Raw genomic sequence first — 15,301 nt, forward strand, 5'->3', positions numbered from 1 at the left:
TCACAGGTAGCCTAGTGGTTAAAGCCTTAGCGCGTCACCCCCCGGGTTCGATTACCGACATGGGTACAATGTGTGAAGCTCATTTCTGTTGTCACCTGCCTTGGTATTGCTGGAATATTGCTAAAAGCGGCGTAAAATCAATCTCACTCACTCACTACTGAATCACAAATATATTTGATTATTTCGTGTATTAAACCAGGTTTCCTTGGATAAAAGGCATTCGTCTTGTAACATGAAGTAAAATGAACAAAGCTAACAGTTTTAACTTTTAACCGGTCATCAGATAGACATGATGCGTTATTCTTCTAGGCGTGTACGTGCAGACTTCCGTTGGCCGTCCACGTCTCATTCCCGTAGGAAGCCTGACAGGTGTACACGCCGGCATCCGAGGCCTCCAACTGCTTCACGTAGAACGTCATGGACGGGCTGAGCTCCACGTCCGAGTAGATCTCTGTGGTAGTGCCGGCCATATTGGTGAATGTCCAAGTCATTGTCATCGAGTCACGCACCACAGGGTCAAACTGGCACAACAAGATGGCGGTCTCTCCTGGAGCCATGGTCTGGTTGCTAGGGATCACCTGGAGGTCCCCTTGGACAACAGATCAACGACAGTGATGTAGAGGATCTATGGTATGGTTATTGATTTAGATGACGATGACCAATGCAGCGTTCATAGAACAATCAGTCTCGATTATCTGCCGAAACAAATTCCATTGGGCGTCAAAGGCAAAATAGTGAAATGTATATGAATGGATCACAGAAAATCAGTGATGACACCAGGTGTTCGCGAAATGCAACAAGCATAACTGTTTGTTATAGTACATGTTACAGTGGGGTCGGTCGGGTAGCCTAGTGGTTAAAGTGTTCGCTCGTCACGCCGAAGACCCGGGTTCGATTCCCGACATGGGTACAATGTGTGAAGCCGATCTCTGGTGTCCCCCGCCGTGATATTGCTGGAATATTGCTAAAAGCGGCGTAAAACCATACTCACTCACCCACTCACATGTAACAGTGATGGCTGCATATGCAAAAATGATTAGGATTAGCAATGTGTTAGGTATTTTCTAGGCGGCGTCAAAAGCATCCGGCCACCTTACTTCGATGAAAAAAGAATTCATCATTAATTGGATGCTCCGCGTGTGAATGTCGTTTGACGCCATTCAGCAACATTCCAGGGATACCATGACTGAATGTGTGAACAACGACCCACGGGTTACGATGAGACGCTTTCATCCAGGTCACAGGGCCTAGCAACACGATCCTCATCTCAGTAGACTCCTACGCATCTTCCCGAGGCAAGGGAATTTACTGACTGTAAAGTGAGTTAACTCCCTTGCCTCGGAAAGAAGCCTCATACCACACGCAGTATAGTGCCAGGGCCCTAGTCTAAGGTGAATCAAACGGACTCACAGCTGGTTGTATTCTGGCTGTCCGGGTCTACCGTCAGGGTCGTGTTGGGGTCTGAAATTAACAGAGATGATTGGAACTTTCAGATATATTGGATTCATAAATAAAAGATTGAGACGTATAATTTGCCTTTGTAAGATTTGCAAGATAAGGCACAAGATCGTTCTTTGTTTGTCTGTTTGTTTGCCTTTTGTTTAACGCCGCACTCAGCAATATTCCAGCTATATTAGCCGTCTGTAAATGATCGAGTCCGACCAGACAATCCAGTGACTGACATCAGGAGCATCGATCCACGCAATTGGAATACGATGACATGCATGAACCAAGTCAGCGAGCCTGACCACCCGATCCTGTTAGTCGCCTTTTACGACAATCATGGGTTGCTGAAGACCAATTCTATCCTGGGTCTTCACGGGATGGTTCATGTTTTGTTTGAAGGGTGGTAGTTATTAAAGCGTTCTGCTGGCCACACTGAAGATCGGGTTTCGGTTCTCCAACATGTCATGTATGAAGCCAAATTTCAATTCCAACCCGGATCTTGCCGGCTTCAAACACAAAGTATTATCGCCGAACCTTAAGAAGCACAAGAGTGTTGGTACATAACTGTATGCAACACATAATATGAATGGATCATCATAACGCGAAATATTTGCACTTCATAACTATGCCCCTTTGTGCGTGCGTGCGCGCATGGGCTCGCGTGTGTGGCTGCTTGTACTAGTTCGGACTGATGTCGGTTTTATAGTACTAACCCGCTGAGATACCATGTCGCAGTTTAACATGAATACCCCACTCAGACACAGAATACTGACTCCGAGCCGACCAGTCCTTGTTTTAGCTCCTTAATGCCGAGCGCCAGGCAGGGTAACAACAAGTACCATCTTTTAACGTCTTTTGGTATGACGCGGTCGGGGATCGAACGCGGACCTTCCGCTCTCCAGGCAGACGCGCTATCCACTAGACCACGGCGACGGTGTGTATCTTTAAGGTGTACTCTTCAGGTTTATGGCTATACCTACCCGGCACCTTGAGTACACCTCCAGCGGTCCAGGTCCGCGACCCTATACTGGCTTCACACGTGTATACTCCCGCATCCGAGGCAGATACATTCTTCACGTCGATGAAGACTTCTGGTGGATTCACGGCTGCAGTCGAGTAGATGTGAGTCACTTGACCGGCCAAGTTCATAAAGGACCAGGACATATTCATGGGCTGGTCAACAGGGGCGTCAAAGTTGCACTCGAAGTCTGCCATCTCATGAACATCAACCGTCTGTTGGGCTGGGACCACCCCGAGTTTCACTGGAAGGGAGTACGATGGACAAGGTTGGTTTGTTTGTTTGTTGTTTAACGCCGCACTCAGCAATATTCCAGCTATATGACGGCCGTCTGTAAATACTCGAGTCTGGACCAGACAATCCAGTGATTTACATCATGAACATCGATCCAGACAATTGGGATCGATGACATGCATCAACCAAGTCAGCGAGCCTGACCACTCGATCCCGTTAGACGCCTCTTACGACAAGCATAGTCGCCTTTTACGGTAAGCATGGGTTGCTGAAGACCTATTCTTTCCCGGATCTTCACGGGTCAGATGGACAAGGCATAGCCGATGGTTCATGTGATATTGTTTACTAACTACGTGTGTGTGTGTTGGTGCTGCAGATGTTTAACGCCACTCTCACCAATATTCCAGCCATATGACGGAAGTTACAAGTGTGTTTGTTTGTTGTTTACGCCGCACTCGGCAATGTTCCAGCTATAATGCGGCGGTATGTAAATTAATACCAGACAATTCAATGATTGACATCATGAGCATAGATCTACGCAATTGGGATACGATGACATGCATCAACCAAGTCAGCGAGCCTAACCACCCGATCCTGTTAGTCGCCTCTTATTTCAAGCATGGGTAAGTACATGTGTGGCAAGACCTTTCAGTGATTGATAACATAAGACAACCAATCCACCGAGATGGACCACCCGATCCTTTGTTTCACCCCATTCTGGCGACTAATTCTGACCCGGAATTATCACGAGGGAACGAGTGTTCATTTCAGTTGGGTTATGTGATATCTACCAAAGATACTTCATCGATGGCTTTCATGGTCGGTTGATGTCTGCGGCTGTCCAAGTTGAACGTAGAGTATTAGAATTCAGTTGAGTCAGCTGCGTTCCCTTAAGGTTTGGACATTATTTCATTCACATCACTGTGTCAGCTTAATGTGGGAGGACTCTCGATGTGCTCTTTACCACTTTGGGGAAAGCCAAGAGCACAGGCATGGTGCTGGCGCATATTAAATCATAATCAGGACGAATCATAGGTTCCTGGTATGCCAAAGGGGCGCAACTCTGGACAAGGAATTGAGACCACGTAGATGTGAAAGTGATGCGGGTTCCCTTTCAACGTTTGACAATATGCTTGGTAGTCAATCTTCCTTGAGTTTCCTTCGCAGTTTTCTTAAGCGCCGCAATTCGTTATTCAGAGTTGCGTCCCTTGGGCACGCCAGAAACCTATGATTGGTGGGTTCACCCTGATCATGTTTCTAGGTTTGTCCGCACCATACCCGTGTTCCTAGATTTTTTTAAGTGGTAAACGTCTGAGACCTGCATCACTTCTGGATTTCCTCCCACATTAAACTGACACGCCGTGATATAACTAGAATACTGTTCAAAGCAGCATTTAGCCCAACTCACTCACTCACTTGACAAAGTTTGTAATTAGAGAACACTCGTGAGTACATTTTCGATGATAGTGTGTAGGTCCCTTTGTGTACCATCGTAGCGGTGGGAAATATTTCAGTAATATATCAACATAAACGTACATAGTGCCAACTTGTCGGTCGTAGTCGGTGGTGTTGTCGTGGTAGTTGTTGGTATTGCCGTTGACGTGTCTGCTGCAAGTGTGGTTGCAGGAGTCGCCGTTGGCTCTGCGCACAGCATGTTGTTACAAAGGGAAACGTTGTTACAGCAGTCAGTGCAGGATGGTGTTGTTGCGCGTTTCCCGACAATCACGTGCACGTTGTTTCTGAGCGTGTCACATACCTGCATTGGACATACATATGTGTGACTGACACAGTTCGGGACCTGTTCTAACCCAGACTCTCTACAGGGAGACAACGTAGGTTACTTGGAACTGCTCTCACCCTGAATGTCTACAGGGAGACCAGCATAGGTTGCTGGGGATCTGTTCTAACCCTGAATGTCTACATGGAGACCAGCATAGGTTGCTGGGGATCTGTTCTAACCCTGAATGTCTACATGGAGACCAGCATAGGTTGCTGGGGATCTGTTCTAACCCTGAATGTCTACATGGAGACCAGCATAGGTTGCTGGGGATCTGTTCTAACCCTGAATGTTTACAGGGAGACCAGCATAGGTTGCTGGGGATCTGTTCTAACCCTGAATGTCTACAGGGAGACCAGCATAGGTTGCTGGGGATCTGTTCTAACCCGGAATCTCTACATGGAGACAAGCATGGGTTGCTGGGGATCTGTTCGAACCCTGAATGTCTACAGGGAGACCAGCATTGGTTGCTGGGGATCTGTTCTAACCCTGAATCTCTACATGGAGACAAGCATGGGTTGCTGGGGATCTGTTCTAACCCTGAATGTCTACATGGAGACAAGCATGGGTTGCTGGGGACCTGTTCTAACCCGGAATCTCTACATGGAGACCAGCATAGGTTGCTGGGAACCTGTTCTAGCTCTGAATGTCTTCAGGGAGACCAGCATAGGTTGCCGGGGACCTGTTCTAACCCGGAATCTCTACACGGAGACCAGCATGGGTTGCTTGGGACCTGTTCTAACAAACATAGTCAGCTTTTATGGCAAGCCTGGGTTGCTGAAGATCTATTCTATCCCGGATCTTCACGTTCACGTGCCTTTTTGCTGCAACCTGTGTGAAAACGGGTGCCACCGGTAGAGCAGGACATGCTCACCTAATTACTGGTTAATCACTGTCTTCAGTAATCTATTCATATAATTGTCACCGCTATTTTCTCTTTTACGCCTAATGGAATCTGCTTCGTCGTAAAATCGAGACTGGTTATTCTCTGGCGTTTTATATTTGAAAGTGATTCATAAAAAAACATTCGTTTAATGTACTCCTAATGGTATAATAGATTCTACTTTTTGATGAAATGTCTTATGATCGTGGAATTTTTATGTCACTTATGGTAAAACTTCTGAAACAAAGGCGACTCCAAATGTGGGGGTCAATCCCACAGCCGATCATTGCGCGCCTAAGGGACGTAACTCTTCATAGCGACTGGGAAACCCGCGCCTCAGAGAAAGGAGAGAAAGACGAACGTTTACCCTCATAGATTTGCATCCCATCTCATAGACGACGTGTCCTGCATGGGACTTAGTAAGGGTCATGCACTCCTGAAACAGAAATATTACCCCTAAGTCAGTAGAATGATCGTGTGTAATGACATTCCTATATTTGCACATGTGAAGAGCTTAGAGCCATAAGGGCCAATATCATGAGGAATCTGTTTTGAGAAAAGTGATAAAAACACATAACATTATGCATGTTAATGAACTGTTTTTTCACCGATAAATTCCTAGACATTAACGCATTCTGACAGCAGAGATATAGATGTTGTTATAAAAATATTCAAAAAAGGAAATAAACTTCTGTTTGTAATTTTTGTGAGGTTGGAAAGGGCCAGTGTCTGTATTTTGCATGAGATTTACCATGTGAGATTGATAAACTACTACTAAAAGTACAAACACATGCCATTGAAGTATTTTTAAATGAATTGAACTAATGCCAACTCTGTTGAAATAGTTGAAATATGATAAGAAGGTTCCAAACTTTCAAAATCTCTCTCAGACAACTGGTCTCAGCCACACACGGAAATGAGAGCTAAAAGGGCCAAAATCTAACAAAGTGACTTTGGCCCTTTTATAGAATTTTAAGTAGCTATATTTTTAAAAAACGCATCAATGAAAACATACAATATTTTTTTCTACAGGTAGACAAGAACTCATAGATGTTATTTATGCAATAATATGCAAAAAGGGCCAAAGTGCATTTTGGCCCCTTTTGGCCCCTTTTAGCTCTAACCATTTTAGCGATTCTCAATGCTGATAAGTGAGTGAGTTGGGTTTAACGCCGCTGTTAACAGTATTCCATGCAGCTATGTCACAGCGTGTCAGCTTAATGTGGGAGGAAGTCCCGAAGTGTTGCAGGACTCAGACGTTTACCATGTCGGTGAAACCCACGAGCACAGGTATGGTGCTGACAAACCTAGAAACATAATCGGGGCGAACCGGGATTCGAACATACCCAAGGGACGCAACTCTCCACAGCGAATCGCGGCGCCTTAGCCGACTGGGCCACCCGTTGACAACCCGTTGCGTCCGCCACCCCATGCTTGTCGTGAGAGGTGACCTACGGGATCGGGTGGTCAGGCTGATTGACGTTGATTCATGTCATCGTGTCCCAATTAAGTGGATCGATGCTCATGATGTCCATCACTGCATTGTCTGGTCCAGACTCGAGTTTTTACAGACCGCCGTCATATAGCTGGAATATTGCTGAGTGCGGCGTTAAACAACAAAGAAACAAACACACACACACAAACCATCAGTATCACACACCTCTCCAGCAGCACATGTTTTGATGGTAGTGCAGTCCTTGGGATGGGGTGTGTGCAGGCAGCTGTAGCACTGGAGCCCCGACTGTAGCCCCGACTCGAGCCCCGACTTGAGCCCCGACTGGAGCCCCGACTTGAGCCCCGACTGGAGCCCCGACTGCGCTGCAACGGACAGACCAGAAGTAGTCACCAGGATGTTATACAAATGTCCATCTTTGATTGGTCGTATTAGCCGAGATAGAGACCGACCATTTCATATTCGAGGTTTGTTTGAGAAACACAAAAAAGCTGTTCTCCGTCTTAAAACAAAACAAATTCTTCGCTGTTCATGTTCTGAGAACAATTAACTGTTCGGTTCGCCCTTTCACAGAAGAACTGGCCAAAAAGGAATTCTCTTTCTGACAAAAATGCGAAGCCCTCCTCTACCCTCGAATATTAATTGGTGTGTCACTTACAAGTTAACATTCTGATATAATCTAAAATACAGTAGGATAGCCTTTTAATGGCTCTGTTATTTAAACAAAGTATATTTATAATCAATTTTAAGTGTCGATGTATTTCGAGTTTCTTATGGTGATCACACAGTAATCAACAAATTACATCTATGAAAATACATATTTGTACCGACCGCCTCCGTTGTAGATCGTCCGCCCGGAGAGCGGAGGGTCCGGGGTTCGATCCCCGACCGCGTCATACCAAAAGACGTTAAAAGATGGTACTTGTTGTTACCCTGTCTGGCGCTCGGCTAAAACAAGGACTGGTCGGCTCGGAGTCAGTATACTGTGTCTGAGTGGGGTATTCATGCAGGATGGTATCTCAGTGAGCTTGCACTATAAATCGGCATCAGACCGGACTAATACAAGCAGCCACACACACACGTGCATGCACATCGCTAAATAAGTGCAATAATCCTGGACGCGACGTTAAACCCCATTTCACCTCACCTCACATACATGCACCCGAATGTAGTATTTCCACTGTACCTTCTCCGTGTGATATGCAGACAAGCGCAAGGGTGACTGAAACACAAGACATATATTGGACAGAGTGAGTGAGTGAGTTGGGTTTAACGCCGCTTTTAACAGTATTCCAGTTATATCGCGGCGTGTCAGCTTAATGTGGGAGGAAAGCCCGAAGTGATGCAGGTCTCAGACGTTTACCACTTCGGTGAAATCCACGAGCACGGGTATGGTGCTGACAAACCTAGAAACATAATCGGGGCGAACCGGGATTCGAACCCACAATCATAGGTTTCTGGCGTGCCCAATGGACGCAACTCTGCACAGCGAATCGCGGCGCCTTAGACGACTGGGCCACCCGTGCCCCCTATATTGGACAGAGACGGAAACACAATTGATATGTATGACGGTGAAAGCGCCATGTCCAACGAAAAAAAGGCGACATATTATTTATTTATTTGTTTGCTGTTTTACGACATTCAGCAATATCCCGCCAATATGAAGGCGAAACAATCCAGTGATTGGGATTGTGAGCAGGATCTGGTGTTCCGGCTCGTTGACATGGTTGACGCATGTCATCGTAGATCAGTTCCGTGTTCGATGATCTTGATGTCAATCACTGAATTGTCCCATTATTTACCAGCCGCCGTCATATCGCACAAACACAACGAGTGCGAGGCATCATATCCCCATGGGTACTTATGATGTCAATCACTGAATTATCAGGTCCAGGTTGAACTATTTACATACCGCCGTCATATAGCTTGAATATTGCTGAGTGCGGCGTTAAACAACAAACCAACCAACCAACTGCAGTGTTTTGAGTCATGTTCTCTTCTCCCGGGGCGGTCGGGTAGCCTAGTGGTTAAAGCGTTCGCTCGTCACGCTGAAGACCCGGGCTCGATTCCCGACATGGGTACATTGTGTGAAGCCCATTTCTGTTGTCCTCCGCCGTGATATTGCTGGAATATTGCTAAAAGCGGCGTAAAGCCAAAACTCACTCACTCACTCTCATCTCCCTGTGCAGTATTCTTTGCCTAGATGTTCTGGCCCGTTTATCAATTCTACTTATTGAAAAACAAAAAAAAGCAGGAATGAAGATTTATTTAAAGTTTATTTCATAACACAAATAAGGGGCAAAACCTCCACGTGCTTAGTCAAAACCTACATACGTTTCCCCCTTCCCTTCCCATCTCATCCGTTCAAACCCACATCATTCTTTCTGAAACGTGTTCTTATTTCCACCCCTCTAACTTAACTCCCCAAAATTAAATGTCCCCAAACAAACCGATTCAATTCCTGCTCTATTTTTCTCCTTCTCATAAGTCCCCATCCAACATCACATTTATCCCAACAAAACAATGAAAGAAATAATAAATGGTATTGATGCAAGACGCGAGAGTCGACTTAACCTTACCAGATTCAATGTCCAGAATGCGTGTTCCTTGATGGTTATCTGAGAGTGAGAGTGAGTGAGTGAGTGAGTGAGTGAGTTGGGCTATTTAGCACTATTCCAGGTATATGAGGATGGAGGTCCGACACACTGTACCCAACAGGAAGCCCCAACCTTATCTCAACACAGCCGTGCAAGTATCCTACCAAAAACTATACAAATTCCATGTCGACATGCTATAAAGTGACCCATAATCTACGGGGTGCTTGTCACACTACATGTGACGTGACCCGTGAAAATCCGGAGTAGAATAGGTCTTCAGCAACCCATGTTTGCCGTAAGAGGCGACTATGCTTGTCGTAAGAGGCGACTAACGAGATCGGGTGGTCATGCTCGCTGACTTGGTTGATGCATGTCATCGTATCCCAATTGCGTGGATCGATGCTCGTGATGTCAATCCCTGGATTGTCTGGTCCAGACGCGATCATTTACAGACCGCCGTCATATAGCTGGAATATTGCTGAGTGCGGCTTTAAACAACAAACCAACCAACAAACATGTGACGTTACTGCACTTGACGGGGCATATCAAAGCGAGAGTGTGAGAAAGGTTTTACGCCGCGTTTAGAAATAGTTCAGCAATATAATTACTGGCGTACACAAGAAATGGGCTTAAGACATTGTACCAGCCTCGGAAATCGAACCCGGTTTTCGACACGACAAGCCATTGAATTTACAACCCCGCCACCGAGGACGCCGTTGCCTATGTAGAACATGAAATTACAAAATGTCTTCGTCTATATTCGACGCGCAGAGGAATAAATATGTCACTACAGAAAACGTTAAGAAAATGTAAAAAAGAAATTTGAATAAGCTACCTGCCAGTAGAGCCAACATGGTGCCTCGATAAGACTAGGCTTTGACCTTCCCTTATCTGTGAAGACACGTGAGCCGGCGGCGGACATTGTGTGAATTATCTCGCCCAAGAGGTCACCACCCTGCAATACCCAAGGGAGTGACCATTAACTAGGTGGTTTGTCATAACAGCGAGTGAGTACGGTTTTACGCCGCTTTTAGCAATATTCCAGCAATATGACGGCGGGGGACACCAGAAATGGGCTTCACACATTGTACCCATCTCGGAAATCGAACGTGGTCTTCAGCGTGACGAGCGAACGCTTTAACCACTAGGCTACCCGACCGCCCTTTGTCATAACAATTCAGTGATATAATGAGTGTTCTTGTATGCCGCAGTTGTATGTTTCTTTGTCATTTAACGCCACACACAGCAGCATTCCAGTTATGTGACGGCGTTCTGTAAATGATCGTCATCTGCTGATTTCTGTGTGCGTCGTTAGTAACAACCAAATAACTATTTCAGCAGATGCCAGATTGTTATTACGGTGTAAATACCTTAACTGCCGGGCGAAAGAAAGTATACACCCATGTTTGATGGCTAAAACAAGGTTTCTACCTAGTAACGACCCGTGAAGACCCGGGGTAGAATAGGTCTTCAGCAACCCATGATTGCCGTAAAAAGCGCCTATGCTTGTCGTAAGAGGCGACTAACGGGATCAGGTGGTCAGACTCACTGATTTGGTTGATGCATGTCATCGTATCCCAATTGCATAGATCGATGCTCATGATGTCAATCACTGGATTGTCTTGTCCAGACTCGATTATTTACGGACCGTCGTCACTAAGCTGGAATATTGCTGAGAGCGGTGTTAAACAACAAAAAAACTAGTAACGTTTTGTAACGGTCACGTCCAATGTTCACGTGTATGCTTTCCTTTCCCGGCAGTTTAATTGAGCAGATATACAGGTTATTGTCTGATTGTTAAACCCCCACCAGAACAGCCGTTTATTTCTGTCATCGAGTGGTGTTGACCTCAGATCATTGGAGGTCATCTTCCGGAACCGCCATGCAACAAATGACGTCACGGGAGGTTTCGTAGACGTCATAATGTGTTGTAGGTTCCCGGATGTGGATGTCTGTGTTATCTTGACCCCTATGACCACATATCCTGGAGACAGCGACCTTGTCACATACCATGTTCTCAGCAAGGATGTGCACTGAGTCGAGCATTCTAATTAACAATTAACTTGTTGTCGATCAGTACATATTCTATACCAATTTGGGTCGTCAATACCCAGTCGTCTCATGCGGCACAATTCGCTGTGCAGAGTTGCGTCCCTTGAGAACTCCTGAAACATATGATTGTGGGTTCGAATCCCGGTTCGCCCCGATTATGTCTCCAGATCTGTCTCCACCATACCCGTGCTCGTGGGTTTTACCGAAGTGGTAAACGACTGAGACCTGCATCACTTCGGGCTTTCCTCCCACATTAAGCTTAAGCTGACACGCCGTGATATAACTGGAATACTGTTTAAAGCGACGTTTAACCCAACTCACTCACTCACGCTATGGCAATTCGAGTACTAATATGCGCCTCAGAATATACAATTTATGTAGTGTACTTCAATCATGTTTATTCACAGAAGCATATTTCAAATGGTACAATAAAAGGCAGAAAAACAAACACAAATACAAAAGATGTAAAGTTATCAAACTCAAATACAAAAGATGTAAAGTTATCAAACTCAAATACAAAAGATGTAAAGTTATCAAACTCAAATACAAAAGATGTAAAGTTATCAAACTCAAATACAAAAGATGTAAAGTTATCAAACTCAAGCGTGATACATGCTATTCGGTTTTACATCTTCTCGGAAGCCTATCAGTGGCCATCTTCATCATCAAACAGTGCTTATGAATTCCATCATATTGACAAAGATACAGTGGTACAGTGACATTCACCTTTATATATTCCATTAGAGGAACGTATGTACATTAATTTACAACAGCTGTTAGGAATAAATAGCAGGAGTTGAGACGCGTATTAAATACAGTGGTATATGTCCGCATTCACCGTACATACAGGTACGTGCGTGATTATTACATAAGACATTTTACATGAAAGGATATGGGTTATTCCCTACAACGTAAAAGGCGACCATGCTTGCCGTAAAAGGCGACTATGCTTGTCGTAAGAGGCGACTATGCTTGCCGTAAAAGGCGACTATGCTTGTCGTAAGAGGCGACCATGCTTGTCGTAAGAGGCGACTATGCTTGTCGAAAGAGGCGACTATACTTGTCGAAAGAAGCGACTAACTGGGTCGGGTGGTCAGGCTCGCTAACTTGGTTGAAGCATGTCATCGATCCCAATTGCGTGGACCGATGCTCATGATATTAATCACTGGATTGTCTGGTCCAGACTCGAATACTTACAGACCGCCGTCAAATCGCTTGAATATTGCTGAGTGCGGCGTTAAACAACACACCAACCAACCCTACAACGATTTGAATAAGTGTTGCATAGTTACAACCTTGTAAATGTCACATTGGTGATAATAAATATATTACCTTCTACAGTTCCTACTTCTCCTTCATTATCCATTGTATCACATCTCCCTGCTGACACCTGCTCACTTTACGTTCAGATGGTGGAGCACACAACAAGACGTGCATCCTACTGCACGACCGGTCTCAACGGAAGTTACATGTAGATATTCCAGTCCACACAATATGGCAGCAGAAACTGTATTGAAAAACTTGTTCGGAAGTCGTAGAAACTATCAGTTGTGAAGAAAGTATTGTTTCCACACAAAGCAAACACATGGCTGTCGCCATTGACAGAATTGGTACAAGTATAGATATTCCAAATCACACAATATGGCAGCAGAAACTGTATTGAAAAACTTGAGCGGAAGTCGTAGAAACTCAGTAGTGACAAAGGAACTGTTTCCACGCAAAGCAAACACATGGCTGTCGCCATTGTCAGAATTTGTTCATGTAGATATTCCAAATTACATAATATGGCAGCAGACAGAAACTGTGTTGAGAAGCTTGTTAGGAAGGCGAAAAAAGTCTCAGTAGTGACAACAAAGAGCTGTTTCCATATAAAGCAAACACCCTGTCGCTATTTAAAGACTTCTTTCATGTTTATTCTTTACGGTTGTGTTCAAACATGATTGTATATTTCGTTTTCAATTCCACAATATGTTTATATAAAGAGAGGGGTAGAACAACTCTATTTTCACAATTAACAAGTATTTTACTTTACATTATATTTTGTCTGGCATATGTAACTGATTATTTTTGTCAGTTTTATTCTGGAACGAATTATTGTTCTCTTGATTGGCATTAGCATATAATAAAGAGTGTGTATGATATAGAAACGACACATAAGGTGTAAAAAGCTGATTTGAGACTAATGTCCGATTTGTGGTATCGGAAAGTACGAGACCTAAGCATTCTGCTTATCGCACATTAACCCCAATGCTTGTATCACGACGTTGAGAGGAACCCAGGGACAATCGTCAAGAAACGTTGTGGTGGAGCAACGGACCAACAGACGGTGACTCGCACTGCCGGGGTCTCGGCTGTGCAATCAAAATGGTCCGGTTTCCTGGATCTGTCAGCTGAATTTATATTATGTCCGTACGATTTTGGAAGAGTGAAATCAGAGTGTTCGCCAAAGACGCTCATGTTAACTGTACGACCCTATACTGAAGACGTGAAAATCAACAAACTCAAGTCTGCTTGCATGTCAGTGACAGCTTCGAACGAAGGGCAAGGTCACCACCGGAATAAGAAAAGACAACCGTGATCTACTCACACCGTTTTACGCTAGAGATAGGGAATGTTTTTGTTCACATTTGGGATATTTTGGGACACAATCAGAATTCAGGCACACTTCTACGGAGTTTTCGAATGACTTGTACCGGAAATGTTCACTTTAAGTGATCTGGTCGTTCAGTCGTGAACAAACAACTCCCGACACAGCGCCACAAAATACGCTTCGAATGGGCACTGACGGCACAACCGGATCATCCCAAGTAAGTCTAGATATCTGTCCAGATAGTTTAAACTGACTTCATTTCACCACGCTTATTCTTTTACGTTAAATCAAATTGAAAGTTGCAAAAGAGTGGTCGGGTGCGTCACACTCATGGGGACCCTAGATCTATTGATCGGTAGTCGTCCATTACACAACTAAAATAGAATGCAAACCGAATTTGATGCGTGTGACTGTCTTGTTTGATTGATAAAGTGTTTCTAAATCTCTCGCTCTCATGCCATTGCTTCAGTTCTGCCTTGTAGTTGCAAAATGAATGACGTCTCGCGATTTTATATGAATGAAAAAAGTAGTCCCGGTGTGACAGACGTCACGGTTATCCAATCAAAACGAATAAAACGAGGTCAACCTTGTACGACACACGTGTGACGCACGGATTTAGTATCTTACCACCTGCATCTTCACCACGCGGGTAACAAGAGTCATCAGAAAGATGACATATCCCCCGGCAGCTGTTTGGAAAGTAACCACAAGTAAATGTGCAATTTTGTATGTAATGAGTCAAGAGTTGAATGTTTTGAAGAAGCATACATTATTTACCCACAAAAGATCCACCATGGTCGCATCCATATGAAATGGAAAGTAAAACAAGTGTGTTTCTGTGTTGTTTTTTTATGCAAACAAATGACAAATTACAAGAAACAATAACTAAACAAGCGTATAGTCAACGAAGTCATCAATATCCCCCGCCCATTGTAACACGTTATGGTGAGGTGAGGTGAAATTGGGTTTAACGTCGCGTCCAAGATTATTGCACTTACATAGCGACGTGCATGCGCGTGTATATGTGTGTGTGGCTGCTTGTACTAGTCCGGACTGATGCCGATTTATAGTGCTAGCTCACTGAGATACCATGCCGCAGTTTAACATGAATACCCCACTCAGACACAGTATACTGACTCCGAGCCGACCAGTCCTTGTTTTAGCCCCTTAATGCCGAGCGCCAGACAGGGTAACAACAAGTACAATCTTTTAACGTCTTTTGGTATGACGCGGCCCGGGATCGAACCCTGG

General features: G+C 44.7%; 1 protein-coding gene across 1 annotated transcript; it reads right to left on the reverse strand.

The window, feature by feature from the left end:
- Positions 1 to 253: 253 nt before the first annotated feature.
- On the reverse strand, positions 254 to 10,277 carry LOC139461118 (uncharacterized). The gene is made up of 8 exons (XM_071242661.1): positions 10,244 to 10,277; positions 7,998 to 8,033; positions 7,019 to 7,176; positions 5,726 to 5,794; positions 4,235 to 4,454; positions 2,427 to 2,708; positions 1,411 to 1,461; positions 254 to 589 (listed from the first exon to the last, which is right to left on the reverse strand). The coding sequence occupies exons 1-8, from the start codon at positions 10,260 to 10,262 to the stop codon at positions 306 to 308; spliced, it is 1,119 nt and encodes a 372-aa protein (XP_071098762.1). The 5' UTR covers positions 10,263 to 10,277; the 3' UTR covers positions 254 to 305.
- Between the last annotated feature and the right edge of the window lie 5,024 nt (positions 10,278 to 15,301).

Source organism: Haliotis cracherodii, unplaced genomic scaffold (assembly GCF_022045235.1).
Source record: "Haliotis cracherodii isolate W230 unplaced genomic scaffold, xgHalCrac1.p SCAF_14, whole genome shotgun sequence".
Taxonomy (NCBI): domain Eukaryota; kingdom Metazoa; phylum Mollusca; class Gastropoda; order Lepetellida; family Haliotidae; genus Haliotis; species Haliotis cracherodii.